The 12,500-nt window shown below is 44.6% G+C and overlaps 4 protein-coding genes across 4 annotated transcripts in view; all 4 read left to right on the top strand.

Annotated features, from left to right (window-relative positions):
* LOC107294246 (serum amyloid P-component-like) overlaps position 1 on the top strand; it is a 1,757-nt gene extending 1,756 nt beyond the window's left edge. Inside the window, exon 2 of the mRNA XM_015823462.1 lies at position 1. This exon is cut by the window's left edge and continues 607 nt beyond it. Coding sequence (XP_015678948.1) covers position 1 — 1 coding nt within the window.
* Positions 2 to 2,962: 2,961 nt separating this feature from the next.
* On the top strand, positions 2,963 to 4,780 carry LOC107294245 (C-reactive protein-like). Its single transcript, XM_015823461.1, has 2 exons — positions 2,963 to 2,975; positions 4,176 to 4,780. Exons 1-2 carry the CDS (start codon positions 2,963 to 2,965, stop codon positions 4,778 to 4,780), a joined length of 618 nt encoding a protein of 205 aa, XP_015678947.1.
* A 2,653-nt stretch (positions 4,781 to 7,433) lies between these two features.
* On the top strand, positions 7,434 to 8,926 carry LOC114923093 (serum amyloid P-component-like). Its single transcript, XM_029285576.1, has 2 exons — positions 7,434 to 7,501; positions 8,313 to 8,926. Exons 1-2 carry the CDS (start codon positions 7,438 to 7,440, stop codon positions 8,924 to 8,926), a joined length of 678 nt encoding a protein of 225 aa, XP_029141409.1. The 5' UTR covers positions 7,434 to 7,437.
* A 1,479-nt stretch (positions 8,927 to 10,405) lies between these two features.
* On the top strand, positions 10,406 to 12,283 carry LOC107294252 (C-reactive protein). Its single transcript, XM_015823467.1, has 2 exons — positions 10,406 to 10,729; positions 11,448 to 12,283. Exons 1-2 carry the CDS (start codon positions 10,666 to 10,668, stop codon positions 12,071 to 12,073), a joined length of 690 nt encoding a protein of 229 aa, XP_015678953.1. The 5' UTR covers positions 10,406 to 10,665; the 3' UTR covers positions 12,074 to 12,283.
* The last annotated feature ends 217 nt before the right edge of the window (positions 12,284 to 12,500 follow it).

The raw sequence follows: 12,500 nt of genomic DNA, 5'->3' as shown, positions 1-12,500 counted from the left end.
GCTTCCCTCAAAATGGAAGGCCTGCCTCTGGAAAAAAAAAGAGAAGAAAAGAAACGAAAGAAAAGGAATTTTCTTTTTTGGGGAAAAAAAAAAAAGAAACGTGTAGTTTTTGTGCATTGCAAATTTGAAGTAGGTCGCGATTGATATGTAGATGATCCGTGCCCGGAAATCACAAGCGGGCATTCTAATCTCCTGGCAATAAAATTAGCTGCTTGTTCATCATGATACACTGAATTTTTCTCTTCTATTTATTTTAATTGCACAATGTGGATCAATAGCAATAGCTCTTAGACTTATATACCGCTTCACGGTGCTTTCCAGCCCGCTCTAAGCAGTTTACAGAGTCAGCATATGTGCCCCCAACAATCTGGGTCCTCATTTTATTGACGTCGGAAGGATGGAAGGCTGAGTCAACCTTGAGCTGGTCGGGATCAAACTCCAGGCTGTGGGCAGAGTTAGCCTGCAATGCTGCATTCTAATCACTGGGAGGGAAGGAAGGAAGATAGCAACAGGATCTAGACTTATATACCGCTTCACAATGCTTTCACAGCCCTCTCTAAGCAGTTTACAGAGTCAGCCTATTGCGCCCCCAGCCACGGGGTGTGAAAACACAATGGTGGCGGCCTGTTTTTGCGCCCTGTGGCGCAGTGTCCAATTTTTCCACCCCACAGCTGCAGCGCTAGCACAAGTGGGAAGGTGTGAACCACCCGTGTACACAACGGCCACCCTGTCCCATGGCCCAGTGGCCAGCAGGCCACAGGCCACTACCGGGCTGTGGACCCCAGGTTGAGGACCCTTCTTCTAGGGTTTATCACTGACATCTGAGCTTATGATATCATTGCCATAAAATAAATTGGGCAATTTGCTTTATAGATAGTTCTCAACTTACAACCATTCGTTTAGCGAGTGTTGGAAGTTACGTCGCTGAAAAAAAGCCTGTCCTCGCGCTTACGACCGTCCTAGCCGTGCCATGGTCATGTGGTCCAAAATTGGGTGCTTGCCAACCGACAGGGGTTTAAGACTGTTATAGCATCCTTTGTGACCTTCCCAACCAGCTTTCAACATACAAAGTTAACGTGGTTATTAACTGTGGTTAACGTGATTTGCTGAACAGCCACAGCCAAAAAGATTTTAAAACTGGGTGTGACTCACTTAAAAACCGTCTTGCTTAGCAATGTCAGTCATAAGTCACAAGTTGAGGGACCTCCAGAGGACAGACATGACTGTGGCCTCCCTTGAATTCAAATAAAAGGGATCGCAAAATGAATTCAAATAAAAGCGATGGTAAAATTGGGTCAGGTCCAAAAGCTGACGTGACTTGAGNATAGATAGATAGATAGATAGATAGATAGATAGATAGATAGATGATAGATAGATAGATAGATAGATAGATAGATAGATAGATAGATGATGAGATAGATAGATAGATAGATAGATAGATAGATGATAGATAGATGATAGATGATAGATAGATGATAGATAGATAGATAGATAGATAGATAGATAGATAGATAGATAGATAGATAGATAGATAGATAGATAGATAGATAGATGAGAGGATGAGCGGATATAGATAGATAGATAGATAGATAGATAGATAGATAGATAAGAGGATGAGATAGATAGATAGACAGACAGACAGACAGACAGACAGACAGACATAGACATACATAGATATAGATATAGATATAGATATAGATATAGATATAGATATAGATATAGATATAGATATAGATATAGATATAGATATAGATATAGATATAGATATATAGATGATATAGATATAGATATGGATGCTGAAGGCACTTTCTGGAGATCATGGCCCAGAATTCCTCAGCTGGTGGAGCCATCATCAAGCCTTCTGAGTGGAGACGTGGAACCCACACATCTGACTTGGGCCTGTTAAGGGAAGGACGACATTTTGACCTGGACAAAACCATGGGGAAGATAAGAATATCCCGGGCAGGGATCCAGAATGGCGACTACGGATAATAACTGTCTTTGTTTAAGGTTTAAAAGAAATATCAAAGCAACGTCATCAAATTGACCTGACTTGAGGTGTTTGTTTATTTATCTGTAGATCAATCCATCAGATTCATGGGCAATTAGGATGGTTGACTTAATCCTGATTAAATGTTATCATTTCATTCATGGGGACACTGGGAAAAAATAAAAGGAACAGTTCAGCCTGCCCTTTGTTCTAAGTTCAAGAGGAACATCAGAGAGGTGTCATCATTTGAGAAGCTGAGAGGAGGACACGGACATCAGACCGAGAGTTCCTGTGACCAGCCGGTTCCTCCATTGTCCACCAAGATGGTTCTCCTTCCTTCCCTCCTTCTTATCCTCGCCTGCCTGTCAGGATCCTTCGGCCATGAAGGTGAGGCTTAAACCCATGTAGGAGCAGCTCCATCTGTCCATTGAGGGTCCTGTGGTCTCCAGAAGCTGGGTGAACTTCTCTGAACTTTTCATTGGCGTTGCTCTCAATGGGGCTGTTGGTCTCCTGTTCATGGTAGAGCTAGTTGGTCATGGAGAATGTCAAATTGTAAGTCTGTGGGTTGATTTCCACACAAGATCCTTCTGAGGTGGGTTCAGCCAAAGCCCAGGTAGAGTTTCCATCAGTAAGGGGTGACCTGAACTCTTGGTCCACCATCTTCTCACTGATGGTCTTGGTTGGGAAGGAGAAGCTGGCCTGGTGTCCCCCCAAGGAGTTTCAGAGGCCAAGTAGAGGTCCTTCAGACCTCACGCTGAGTTCAACACCTTTGTCGCTATCACACCCTATTCCAGGTATATGGACAACAACACAATGTGGTTTTTCCGATGAGCAATTTAGTAGTACGTTAAAGCAGGATTAGTAGATACTGGAAAAGATATAGGTAGTCCTTAACTTATAGCCATTTTTTAAGCGACCATTCCATGCTACAACGGCACTGAAAAAACCAACTTACAAGCAGTCTTCGCACTTATGGCCAAGTCAGGTCAATGGGGGAAGCCAGATTTACTTAACGACCGTGTGACTCAATTAGCAACTGCCTTCTAGTCCCAACTGTGGTCGTAAATTGAGGACTACCTCTAAAGGACTCTCTTTTTGAAAAATCCCAGTTGCTTTTATCACCCTATCGCTATTTCGTTGGGCATTTTATAGCCCAGCATTTTATAGCAATATTTCCAGTGCGATTACAAAGATCAGGGTTTATTAGGTGGCTGACCCGGAGTAGCCGTTGAGTAATTTTTTCCTCCTCTATTCAAAGGGACGCATTAAACATAACCCCAAATCTTGGTATTTGTCTCTGAAGAGGAAAAAGCCGCACTTTCCTCTAATTCCAGCCCAAGTTTGTCCTTCGGGTCATTTCCACCTTGCCATTTTGCTGGACATAAAAAGGCCACAAATTGAGCAGGAGGAACTTATGACTCAGACTTAACAAAGCACCTAAATTTAAAATTAGGCAGCAATCAATTAAAAAGCATAAGAGAACTAGGAAGGCAGAATCTTCAGCTGCCCGCACTGGCATTCTCATCGAAAATAAAAACTGAATTAGAAGTTGAAGCAGCCACTTCGATTCCAATTAAATTATTCTATTATTCTTCTATTCTATTCTATTCTATTCTATTCTATTCTATTCTATTCTATTCTATTCTATTCTATTCTATTCTACTCTACTCTACTCTACTCTACTCTATTCCCATTCTCTTCTCTATTCTATTCTATTCTATTCTATTCTATTCTAGTCTAGTCTACTCTACTCTACTCTACTCTACTCTACTCTACTCTACTCTACTCTACTCTATTCCCATTCTATTCTATTCTATTCTATTTTATTCTATTCTATTCCCATTCTCTTCTCTATTCTATTCTATTCTATTCTATTCTATTCTATTCTATTCTACTCTACTCTACTCTACTCTACTCTACTCTACTCTACTCTACTCTACTCTACTCTACTCTACTCTACTCTACTCTACTCTATTCTATTCCCATTCTCTGTTCTAGTCTAGTCTAGTCTAGTCCAGTCTAGACTAGTCTAGTCTTTCTTGCTCAGGACTCAAGTTCCTCTTATCTCTCCACTGTTTTTAGCAGTTCTCCTTCGCCTTAACAACATTGTGTTTTTAGCCGCTCTCCTTCCCTCCGGTCGTAGGCCGGTGTCCTGCTAACAGAGACGTCTTTTGTCCCCTTGCAGATCTCCAGAAGAAGGTCTTTATTTTCCCGGCCGCTAACAAGAAGGCCGCCGTATATCTGAACGTCTCCTTTCCAGAGCCCTTGACCAACTTCACCGTCTGCCTGAGATACTCCCCCTTGCAGTTCCGCTCCTATACCCTCCTCTCTTACTCTACCAAGCACAAGAGCAAGGATTTCCAGATTGTTAAGCCCAACTCTCACACGTATAACCTCATAGTAGGTGGGCTGAGCCAGATTATTGGGCCTTTGAAGCAGTTAGATGCGGAGTGGCAGCACGTCTGCGTGGCCTGGAACTCCACCAGTGGCGTGGTCCATTGCTGGCTCAACGGAGAGCGCCTCCCTCGGTTTGTGATGAGGAAGGGTTACAAGATGGGCCAAAACGGGACCCTCTTCCTGGGGCACGGACTGGATTCCTGGGGGAAGAAGGAATGCTTCCTGGGAGAAATGGCGGATGTGAACCTATGGCTCCGGGTCCTGACAGACGAAGAAGTTAATTCGGTCAAGAAAAACGACGACGTCCCCAACGCTTGGCTCAGATGGAGAGCCTTTAATTACACCGCCCAGGGTGGGGCCTGCGTCGAAGAGGCTCTGCACCACGTTTCCTGAGCGCCTGATAGGCAGGCCCTGCGTTCGAGAAAGAAGAGGAAAACAAACAAACAAACAAAAAAATACGGAAGAAAAGCAATTTTCTTCGGGAAAAATAATAATAATAATCATCATCATCGTCATCATCCCTAGCTTTGCAAATGCATTGCAGGTAGCTTGAAATAGATCGTGATTGATCTGGAGACGGTCCACACCCGCCAATCACGAGGGGGGGGGGCGTTCAAATCTCCTGGCAATAAAATTAGCTGCTTATTCATGATTCGTTGAATGTTTTTTCCCCCTCTTTGGTTTTTAAACTGAAAAGAAAGATGTCAACGCTGCAAATACTGTATATTCTTGCTTTGACAATATGCAGAACTGTCTGGTATTTTTATAGTTAAATCAGGCAACAGGGAAAGGGGAGGAGAATAAGGAAAGCCCGGAAAAAGAAACCGGAAGTAAATCACATCTTCCAAGTTAATTGGAAGATGTGAACCATGACCCCAAAATAGAGGCAGGGAAAAATGCCTGGAATGTCTGTGCAATGGAAAAGAATCTCAGATCTAAGCATTTCCACCATGCCGTACTGACGTCTCTGTAACCTTAATAAATGCTTTTAGGATAAAAATATGCCTGAAAGTCCTTTGAAGTGTTTCGTTAATCAGACACATGACATCCTTGTGGGAGGGGATTGTGCCCTTTTGTGGCAAGAGGCCTGGCCAGAAAGCCTGCCAGTTTACCCGCTGCTTAGACTACTGCAACAGACGTTGCCTGGGGCTGCCCTTGAAGATGACTCCAGAGTGACTGTTGACATTTGGGGCGGGGTTTTCGTGAGACCGTCGCTTCTGTTTCACAGCCGTTCATTTAGCAGCCTTTCCAACTTGCAATGCCACTGAAAAAAAGGGACTTACGGCCAGTCCTCGCGCTTATAACTGTCGTAGCATCCCCACGGTCACGTGATCCAAATTTGGGTGCTTGGCATCCGGCTTACATTTAACGGCAGCTGCAGCATCCCAAGGTCTTGCGGTCACTATTTAGGACCTTCCCAGCCAGCTTCTGACAAGCCAAGTCAATAGGGGGGGGGAGATGGATTCAGTTAACGACCATGTGATTCACTTAACAACTGCAGAGGTTCACTTAACAAAGTGAACCCCCCCCCAAAAGGTCACAAAACTGGACCTGATTCATTTTTAACAACAGCCTTGCTTAGATGTTTTGGTCCCAACTGCGGTCATAAGCACAGGTAGTCCTTGACTTACAGCATTTCTAATAATAATAATAATAATAATAATAATAATAATAATAATAATTCATTTAACAACTGTGGCTCTGGTTGGGGAAAGTTGTGATTGGGTGGAAGAACCACTTGCTAGAATAATAGAATAGAATAGAATAGAATAGAATAGAATAGAATAGAATAGAATAGAATAGAATAGAATAGAAAGGAAATATAGAATGGAATAAATAGAATAGAATAGAATAGGACAAATGAAGAATAGAATAGAATAGAATAGAACAGAACAGAATAGGATTTAATAGAATAGAATATGTAGAATAGAATAGAATAGAATAGAATAGTTGGAAGGGACCTTGGAAGTCATCTAGTCCAACCCCCTGCTCAGGCAGGAAATCCTATACCATTTCGGACAAATGGCCGTCCAGTCTCTTCTTAAAAACTTCCAGTGTTGGAGCACTCGCCGCTTCTGGAGGCAGGCGGTTCCACTGGTTAATTGGAAGTTCCACTGATTAATTAATTAGTGACTGTTCGAAGTTACAAGGGGTTCGAAGGTACAATGGAATTGAAAAAAAAGTGACTTGCCATCATTTTTCACACTTACGACCATTGCCTTATGGTAAACCGCGATTTACATCCAGCTGTTTCACAGCTGACTCACACTTATGACGGTCGCAGTGTCCTGGGTCATGTGATCCCCTTTTGTGATAAGAAAAGTCATAAAAATGGAGCAAATCTCTTAACACATTTCTAACTTAGCAACATAATTTTTGGCCTCCGTTGTGATCCTGAATGTCTGTGGCATGACTGGCATAGAGTCATTTGGAAAAGATCAGCATAGAAATAGCAATAACGACAAAAATGAGCTACAACGATGCACAAAATATTCGGTGTGCAGCTTCGAACCTCTTTCCCCCATTTTTTTCCCCCCAAACTTTGGAAAAAAACTCAAGTATTATCTTTACTGAAATTCTTGAGCAGCATTTTATCAAACTCCTGTTAAATTGTTATGAGGCTCAAGTTAAGAAATATTTTATCGAAAATCAGCACAGGTAAATAAAATGACGCAGGCCGCTATCTAAAAAGAATAGGCATTTTTAAAAAACAGCTAAATAGTTTAAACCGATTAGCCAGATTTTAAACAAGTTAGTAGAGAAATATGTGGCTTGATGTTGCAAGCGGCGCTATTGGCGCCCTGATTTAAAAATGAGATTCTCATAGAATTCTGAGGAATGTCGCTTAACGGGGAAACTCATTTCTGACTTTTTATAAATATCCTGCTGGAACTAGCCAGACAAGATGATCTGGCTGTGTTTTTCTCCAATCGAGTATAAATTTCACACAGGCATGTTGGATGCCCACAACCACAAGGTTATTGCAGGGCGAGAGACATCCAGGGAACGGATCGATCCAGAAGAGGTCCGTGCTTAACCAGACCTTCAGCATGGAGAGTCTGCATCCCTTTCTCTTCATTCTCGCCACCTTGCTGGGAACTTTGGCTCAAAAAGGTGGGTGATATCTTGACAAAGGAGATTAGCCCCTCCTGGAGGTCATGCGCACCCAGTGAAGAGTCATGTTTGGGGATGTGCATATGGTGGTGCATCCAGTTTTGGTCACCACAATATAAAAAAGATGTGGAGACTCTGGAAAGAGGGCAGAGAAGAGCAACAAAGGTGATTAGGGGACTGGAGGCTAAAACATACAAGGAACGGTTGCAGGAATTGGGTATGTCTAGTTTAACAAAGAGAAGGACGAGGGGGGACATGATAGCAGTCTTCCAATATCTCAGGGGCTGCCCCAAAGAAGGGGGAGTCAAGCTATTCTCCAAAGCACCAGAAGACAGGACAAGATGCAACAGATGGAAACCAATCAAGGGGGGAAGCAACCTAGAACTAAGGAGGAATTTCCTAACGGTGAGGACAATTAACCAGTGGAACGACTTGCCACCAGACGTTTTGCCCCATTTTATGACCTTTCTCACCACGGTTAAGTTTATCAATTCAGTTGTTAAGTTATCACACGGTTGTTAAGTGAATCCGGCTTCCGCATTGACTTTGCTCGTCAGACGGTCACAAAAGGGGATCAGGTGACCCCGTCATAAATATGAGCCAGTTGCCGTCATAAATATGAGCGGCCGTCATAAATATGAGCCAGTTGCCAAGCGCCCGAACTTCAATCACGCCACCATGGGGATGCTGCAACGGTTGTACGCGCGGAATAGGGTCATGTCCTTTTTTCTTCAGTGTTGTTGTAACTTTGCACATTCACTAAACGAACTGTCATAAATCGAGGACTTCCCGTATATGTGTCCCTCCGCAGATCTCAAGAACAGCGTCTTTGTGTTCCCGGAGGCCTCCGACACGGCGCACGTGGTGCTGCAGGCTAATTTGAAGAAGTCGCTGACCAGCTTCACCGTCTGCGAGAGAGTCTACACGGACCTGGCGCGGGGTTACACCACTTTCTCATACGCCACCCCGGCCAGCGACAACGACATCATAGTCCACAAGGCCAGCCCCACGGAGTACGAGTTTTACTTGGGAAGGTCCAAGGTGGCCTTTAAAACCCCGGCCCCCAAATGTGGGTGGGAGCACGTCTGCGTGGCCTGGGAATCTTCCACGGGGATCGTGGAGCTGTGGCTGAACGGGATCCCTTTGTCCCGGAAGGGGATCGGGAAAGGTTACGCCGTGAGTCAGAATGCGTCCATCGTCCTGGGCCAGGATCAAGATACCATGGGGGGTGGGTTTGACAGCAGAGAATCCCTGGTGGGGGAGCTGACCGATTTGTATTTCTTCGACCGGGTGTTGACCCCCCGAGAAGTAGCTTTGCTGAGGAAGAATCTCTTTGCAGCCAAAGCTGTCATTAGCTGGAGAGCGTTGTCCTTCCAGATCAAGGGTTACGTGGAGATTAAGCCCCTTCTGTTTGGGTCAGCTTGAAAGATGGCCTAATTAAAAAAAAAACAAAAATGGGGATATTGCATTGAAAATTAAAAAAAACGAAACACCCAAAGCTTCCTTGTGTCTCCTTCGCAGTTGCTTCTTTGCTCACGTTGCGCCGTTGTATACCGGTTAGGACAGCCACTCGTTCGTTTTCCGCTCAAGGAAGTGAGTCTGTGCGGTGAACAATCATAAAGCAATTGGCAAGAGATTGCAATTTTTTTCAGAAGAGGCTGCTCATAGCTATAATCCTCTTCCTTCTCCTTCTCCTCCTTTTCCATCCCAGTTGTCTGTCTTCTTTCCTTCTTTCCTTCTCTCCTTCTTTCCTTTTTTCTTTCTTTCCTTTCTTCCTTCTGTCCGCCTTTTCCCACACCCCTTCCTTCCTTCCTTCCTTCCTTCCTTCCTTCCTTCCTTCCTTCCTTCCTTCTTTCCTTCCTTCCTTCCTTCCTTCCTTCCTTCTTTTCCTCCCTCCCTCCCTCCCATTCTATTCTTCTTTCCTTCCTTCCTCTCTCCCATTCCCAGCTTTTCCAAAGAGTGGGAAAGGTCTGCCCTCTGGTGTCCTACGTTGGCATCTGCACCTTAAAAGAAAAAGGCTGGCTATACCAAAGGTCTGCAATAGGGGCGCCCTCTGATGGGAAGTAAAAAAAGGGCAGGATCCAATGGGGGTCAGTCACTGGGACCAGAGGTTTTGTCTTCCAAGCTCTTAGGAGAAACTTAGAAGTATCCGATGGAGAACTGAAGTCCATCACGTGCTGGAAACATCGTCCAGGAACACGTCTGAAGATGAAGCAAAACTCAACGGAAGGGCCCTCCAAACTATTTTTCTTGTTCACCTAATCAGTTAAAAAAATTAAAAATAAAATAAAATTTGAGCCCCTAAATATATGCACATATATTCACACATATATTTACACATTTACACATATATATACACACATGCAGTAGTTATCTAACACAGTGTTGTGATTCCTTGCCAGCCAGTGGATCCGGCAGCTGAGTCTGAGGAATCAGAGGAGGAGAAGGAGGGGCCTGGAGTGACATCAGAGTCAGAGGAAGGCTCTGAGATCCAAGACTTACAGTTGGACGAGGAGCCTGGCCCCTCTACTCGCGCTCAGGCTGAGACCCAGCGGTGCTGGGAGCCTGAGTTGGACAGTGATGAAGAACAGCTGGGACAAATCCCAGATGCACGAATGCGCAGGCAAGAGAAGCCAGTAGGACAGAGGAATGCAATGGAGCGGCTCCAAAGGCAAAGGAGACGGCATTAGGAAGCCACGCCTTGGCTGAATTATAAAAGGGAAGGTGTGGGAGGTGCTGGTTGCTGAAGGCAACCGTTTGTGTTGAGGATCGAGTTTCTGTGGACTGTGTTTGTTTGCCTTGGACTCTGACTCAGGTCTGTGAGAATAAAAGGGGACTGTTTTTTTCTTGCGGTTCCTTCCTGTTTCTTGGAAGAGGGGTTTCCTCTTGAGAGCATAACAAGGACTCACGTAGGTTGGGACAGAACAGACGTTGTGAACATTAGAAAGTATGTTGCAATGTAAATAATCTGGGGAAAGTCCCAAGAAAAAACTTAAGGTTAATACGCCTCTTTGTTCAAAGTTCAAGAGAAATATGCAAGCAACACCCCAGAGTTTCACCATTTGAAGAGGGGATTTGGTCCTGCAAGGAGGACAAGGCTCCACACCCAAGGACATCGGCACAAGCGTTCCTGCGATCAGCCATTTCCTCCATCGTCCTCCAAGATGGTCCTCCTTCATTCCCTCCTTCTTATCCTCGCCTGCCTGTCGGGATCCTTTGGCCAACAAGGTGAGGCTCAAGCCCACGTAGGATCAGCTCCATCTGTCCATTGAGGGTCCTGTGGTCTCCAGAAGCTGGGTGGACTTCTCTGAACCTTTCATTGGTGTTGCTCTCAGTGGGGCTGTTGCATCTTCTGTTCATGGTAGAGCTAGTTGGTCATGGAGAATGTCAAATTGTAAGTCTGTGGGTTGATTTCCACACAAGATCCTTCTGAAGTGGGTTCAGCCAAAGAGTTTCCATGAGAAAGGGGGGATCTGAACTCCTGTCCACCAACTCCTTCCTTCCTTCCTTCCTTCCTTCCTTCCTTCCTTCCTTCCTTCCTTCCTTCCTTCCTTCCTTCCTTCCTTCCTTCTTTCCCTCCCTCCCTCCCTCCTTCCTTCCTTCCTTCCTTCCTTCCTTCTTTTCCTCTCTCCCTCCCTCCCATTCTATTCCTTCCTTCCTTCCTTCCTTCCTTCCTTCCTTCCTTCCTTCCTTCCTTCCCTTGGCCTGTTCCCATGCTTGGCCCCCAGACCTCTTGGAATGTCTGATGAGTGATTCAAACTTGACCCCCTTCCCTGTACTTGAACTGAGCAGAACAGTTTCTTCAAGACCCCCTAGGTAGGTGACTTAAGACCCCCTACGTAGATGACTTAACTGGATGGCCTCTCCGCTTTACTTTGTGCTGGGCCATGTGAAATGGGCCATGTGGTGTCCTGCTGACACCAGGATCTCTTTTGTCTTCTTTTAGATCTCCAGAACAAGGTCTTTGTTTTCCCAGCACCATCTGACACGGCCGCTGTGCATCTCCAGGTCTCCAACAAGCAACCCTTGACCAAGCTGACCGTCTGTTTGAAACACTACACCCTCCTGTCCCGGGCGTACGGCCTCTTCTCTTACGCCACCCAGTCCAGTGACAACGATTTCCTGATCTTCAAGAGCCAGGCCAACGAATATTCCATTTACGTTGGGGGTTCCAACATAAATTTCAAGGTTCCTTTGAAGGAGAAACCAAGCTGGGATCACATCTGTGTGTCCTGGGACTCCAGCAATGGGCTGGTCCAGTTCTGGCTCAACGGAGTACCGTTTCCTCGACAGAGTGTGAAAAAGGGCTACAGCATCAGCCCGGAGGCCTCCATCGTGCTGGGGCAGGACCAGGACTCCTTCGGAGGGGGGTTTGAGAGCGCCCAATCCTTTGTGGGGGAGATGACAGAGGTCAAAATGTGGCCCCGGGTGCTAAGCCTTGTTGAGATTAGAATGGTCAGGAACAACCTTGAGCTTCATGGCCCGCTGATATACTGGAGATCCGTGAGCTACACCCTCAAGAACGAGGTATTTGTGGAGGAATTCCTGAGTCCCCAAGGGGTATCCACCTGAGTTGGAAGAAAGAAGAAAGAAACAAAAAGAAAAGAAAAGAAAAAAAAGAAAAGAAAATTCTCTTTGGGGGGAAAAAAAAAATCTATATTTCTGCAATGGGATACTAATTGCTCAAGTAGCCTTGAATGAATTACAGGCAGGTGATCCATGCTTGAAAAGCTGGTGTGAGCATGCTAGTTTCTTTATCAATAAAATTAACTTCTTTTGTCATGAGTCTCTCTGCATTTTTCTTCCTTCTTCCCTTTCTCTCTTCGTTCTCCTCCCTCCCTCCTTCCTGAGTCCCCAAGGTGTATCCACCTGAGTTGGAAGAAAGAATAAAATAAAATAAAATAATAAAATAAAATAAAATAAAATAATAAAATAATAAAATAAAATAAAATAAAATAAAATAAAATAAAATAAAATAAAATAAAATAAAATAAAATAA

Source organism: Protobothrops mucrosquamatus, unplaced genomic scaffold, assembly GCF_001527695.2.
Source record: "Protobothrops mucrosquamatus isolate PMUCROS unplaced genomic scaffold, P.Mucros_1.0 scaffold1879, whole genome shotgun sequence".
NCBI classification, from domain to species: domain Eukaryota; kingdom Metazoa; phylum Chordata; class Lepidosauria; order Squamata; family Viperidae; genus Protobothrops; species Protobothrops mucrosquamatus.
The sequence above is the reverse complement of the archived record's forward strand: the minus strand, read 5'-3'. Positions and strand labels throughout refer to the sequence as shown.

Coding starts and splice junctions, on each gene's coding strand:
- LOC114923093 (XM_029285576.1), top strand. CDS start 7,438: ATGGAGAGTCTGCATCCCTTTCTCTTCATTCTCGCCACCTTGCTGGGA. Junction 7,502..8,312: donor GGGAACTTTGGCTCAAAAAG/GTGGGTGATATC, acceptor GTCCCTCCGCAG/ATCTCAAGAACAGCGTCTTT.
- LOC107294252 (XM_015823467.1), top strand. CDS start 10,666: ATGGTCCTCCTTCATTCCCTCCTTCTTATCCTCGCCTGCCTGTCGGGA. Junction 10,730..11,447: donor GGGATCCTTTGGCCAACAAG/GTGAGGCTCAAG, acceptor GTCTTCTTTTAG/ATCTCCAGAACAAGGTCTTT.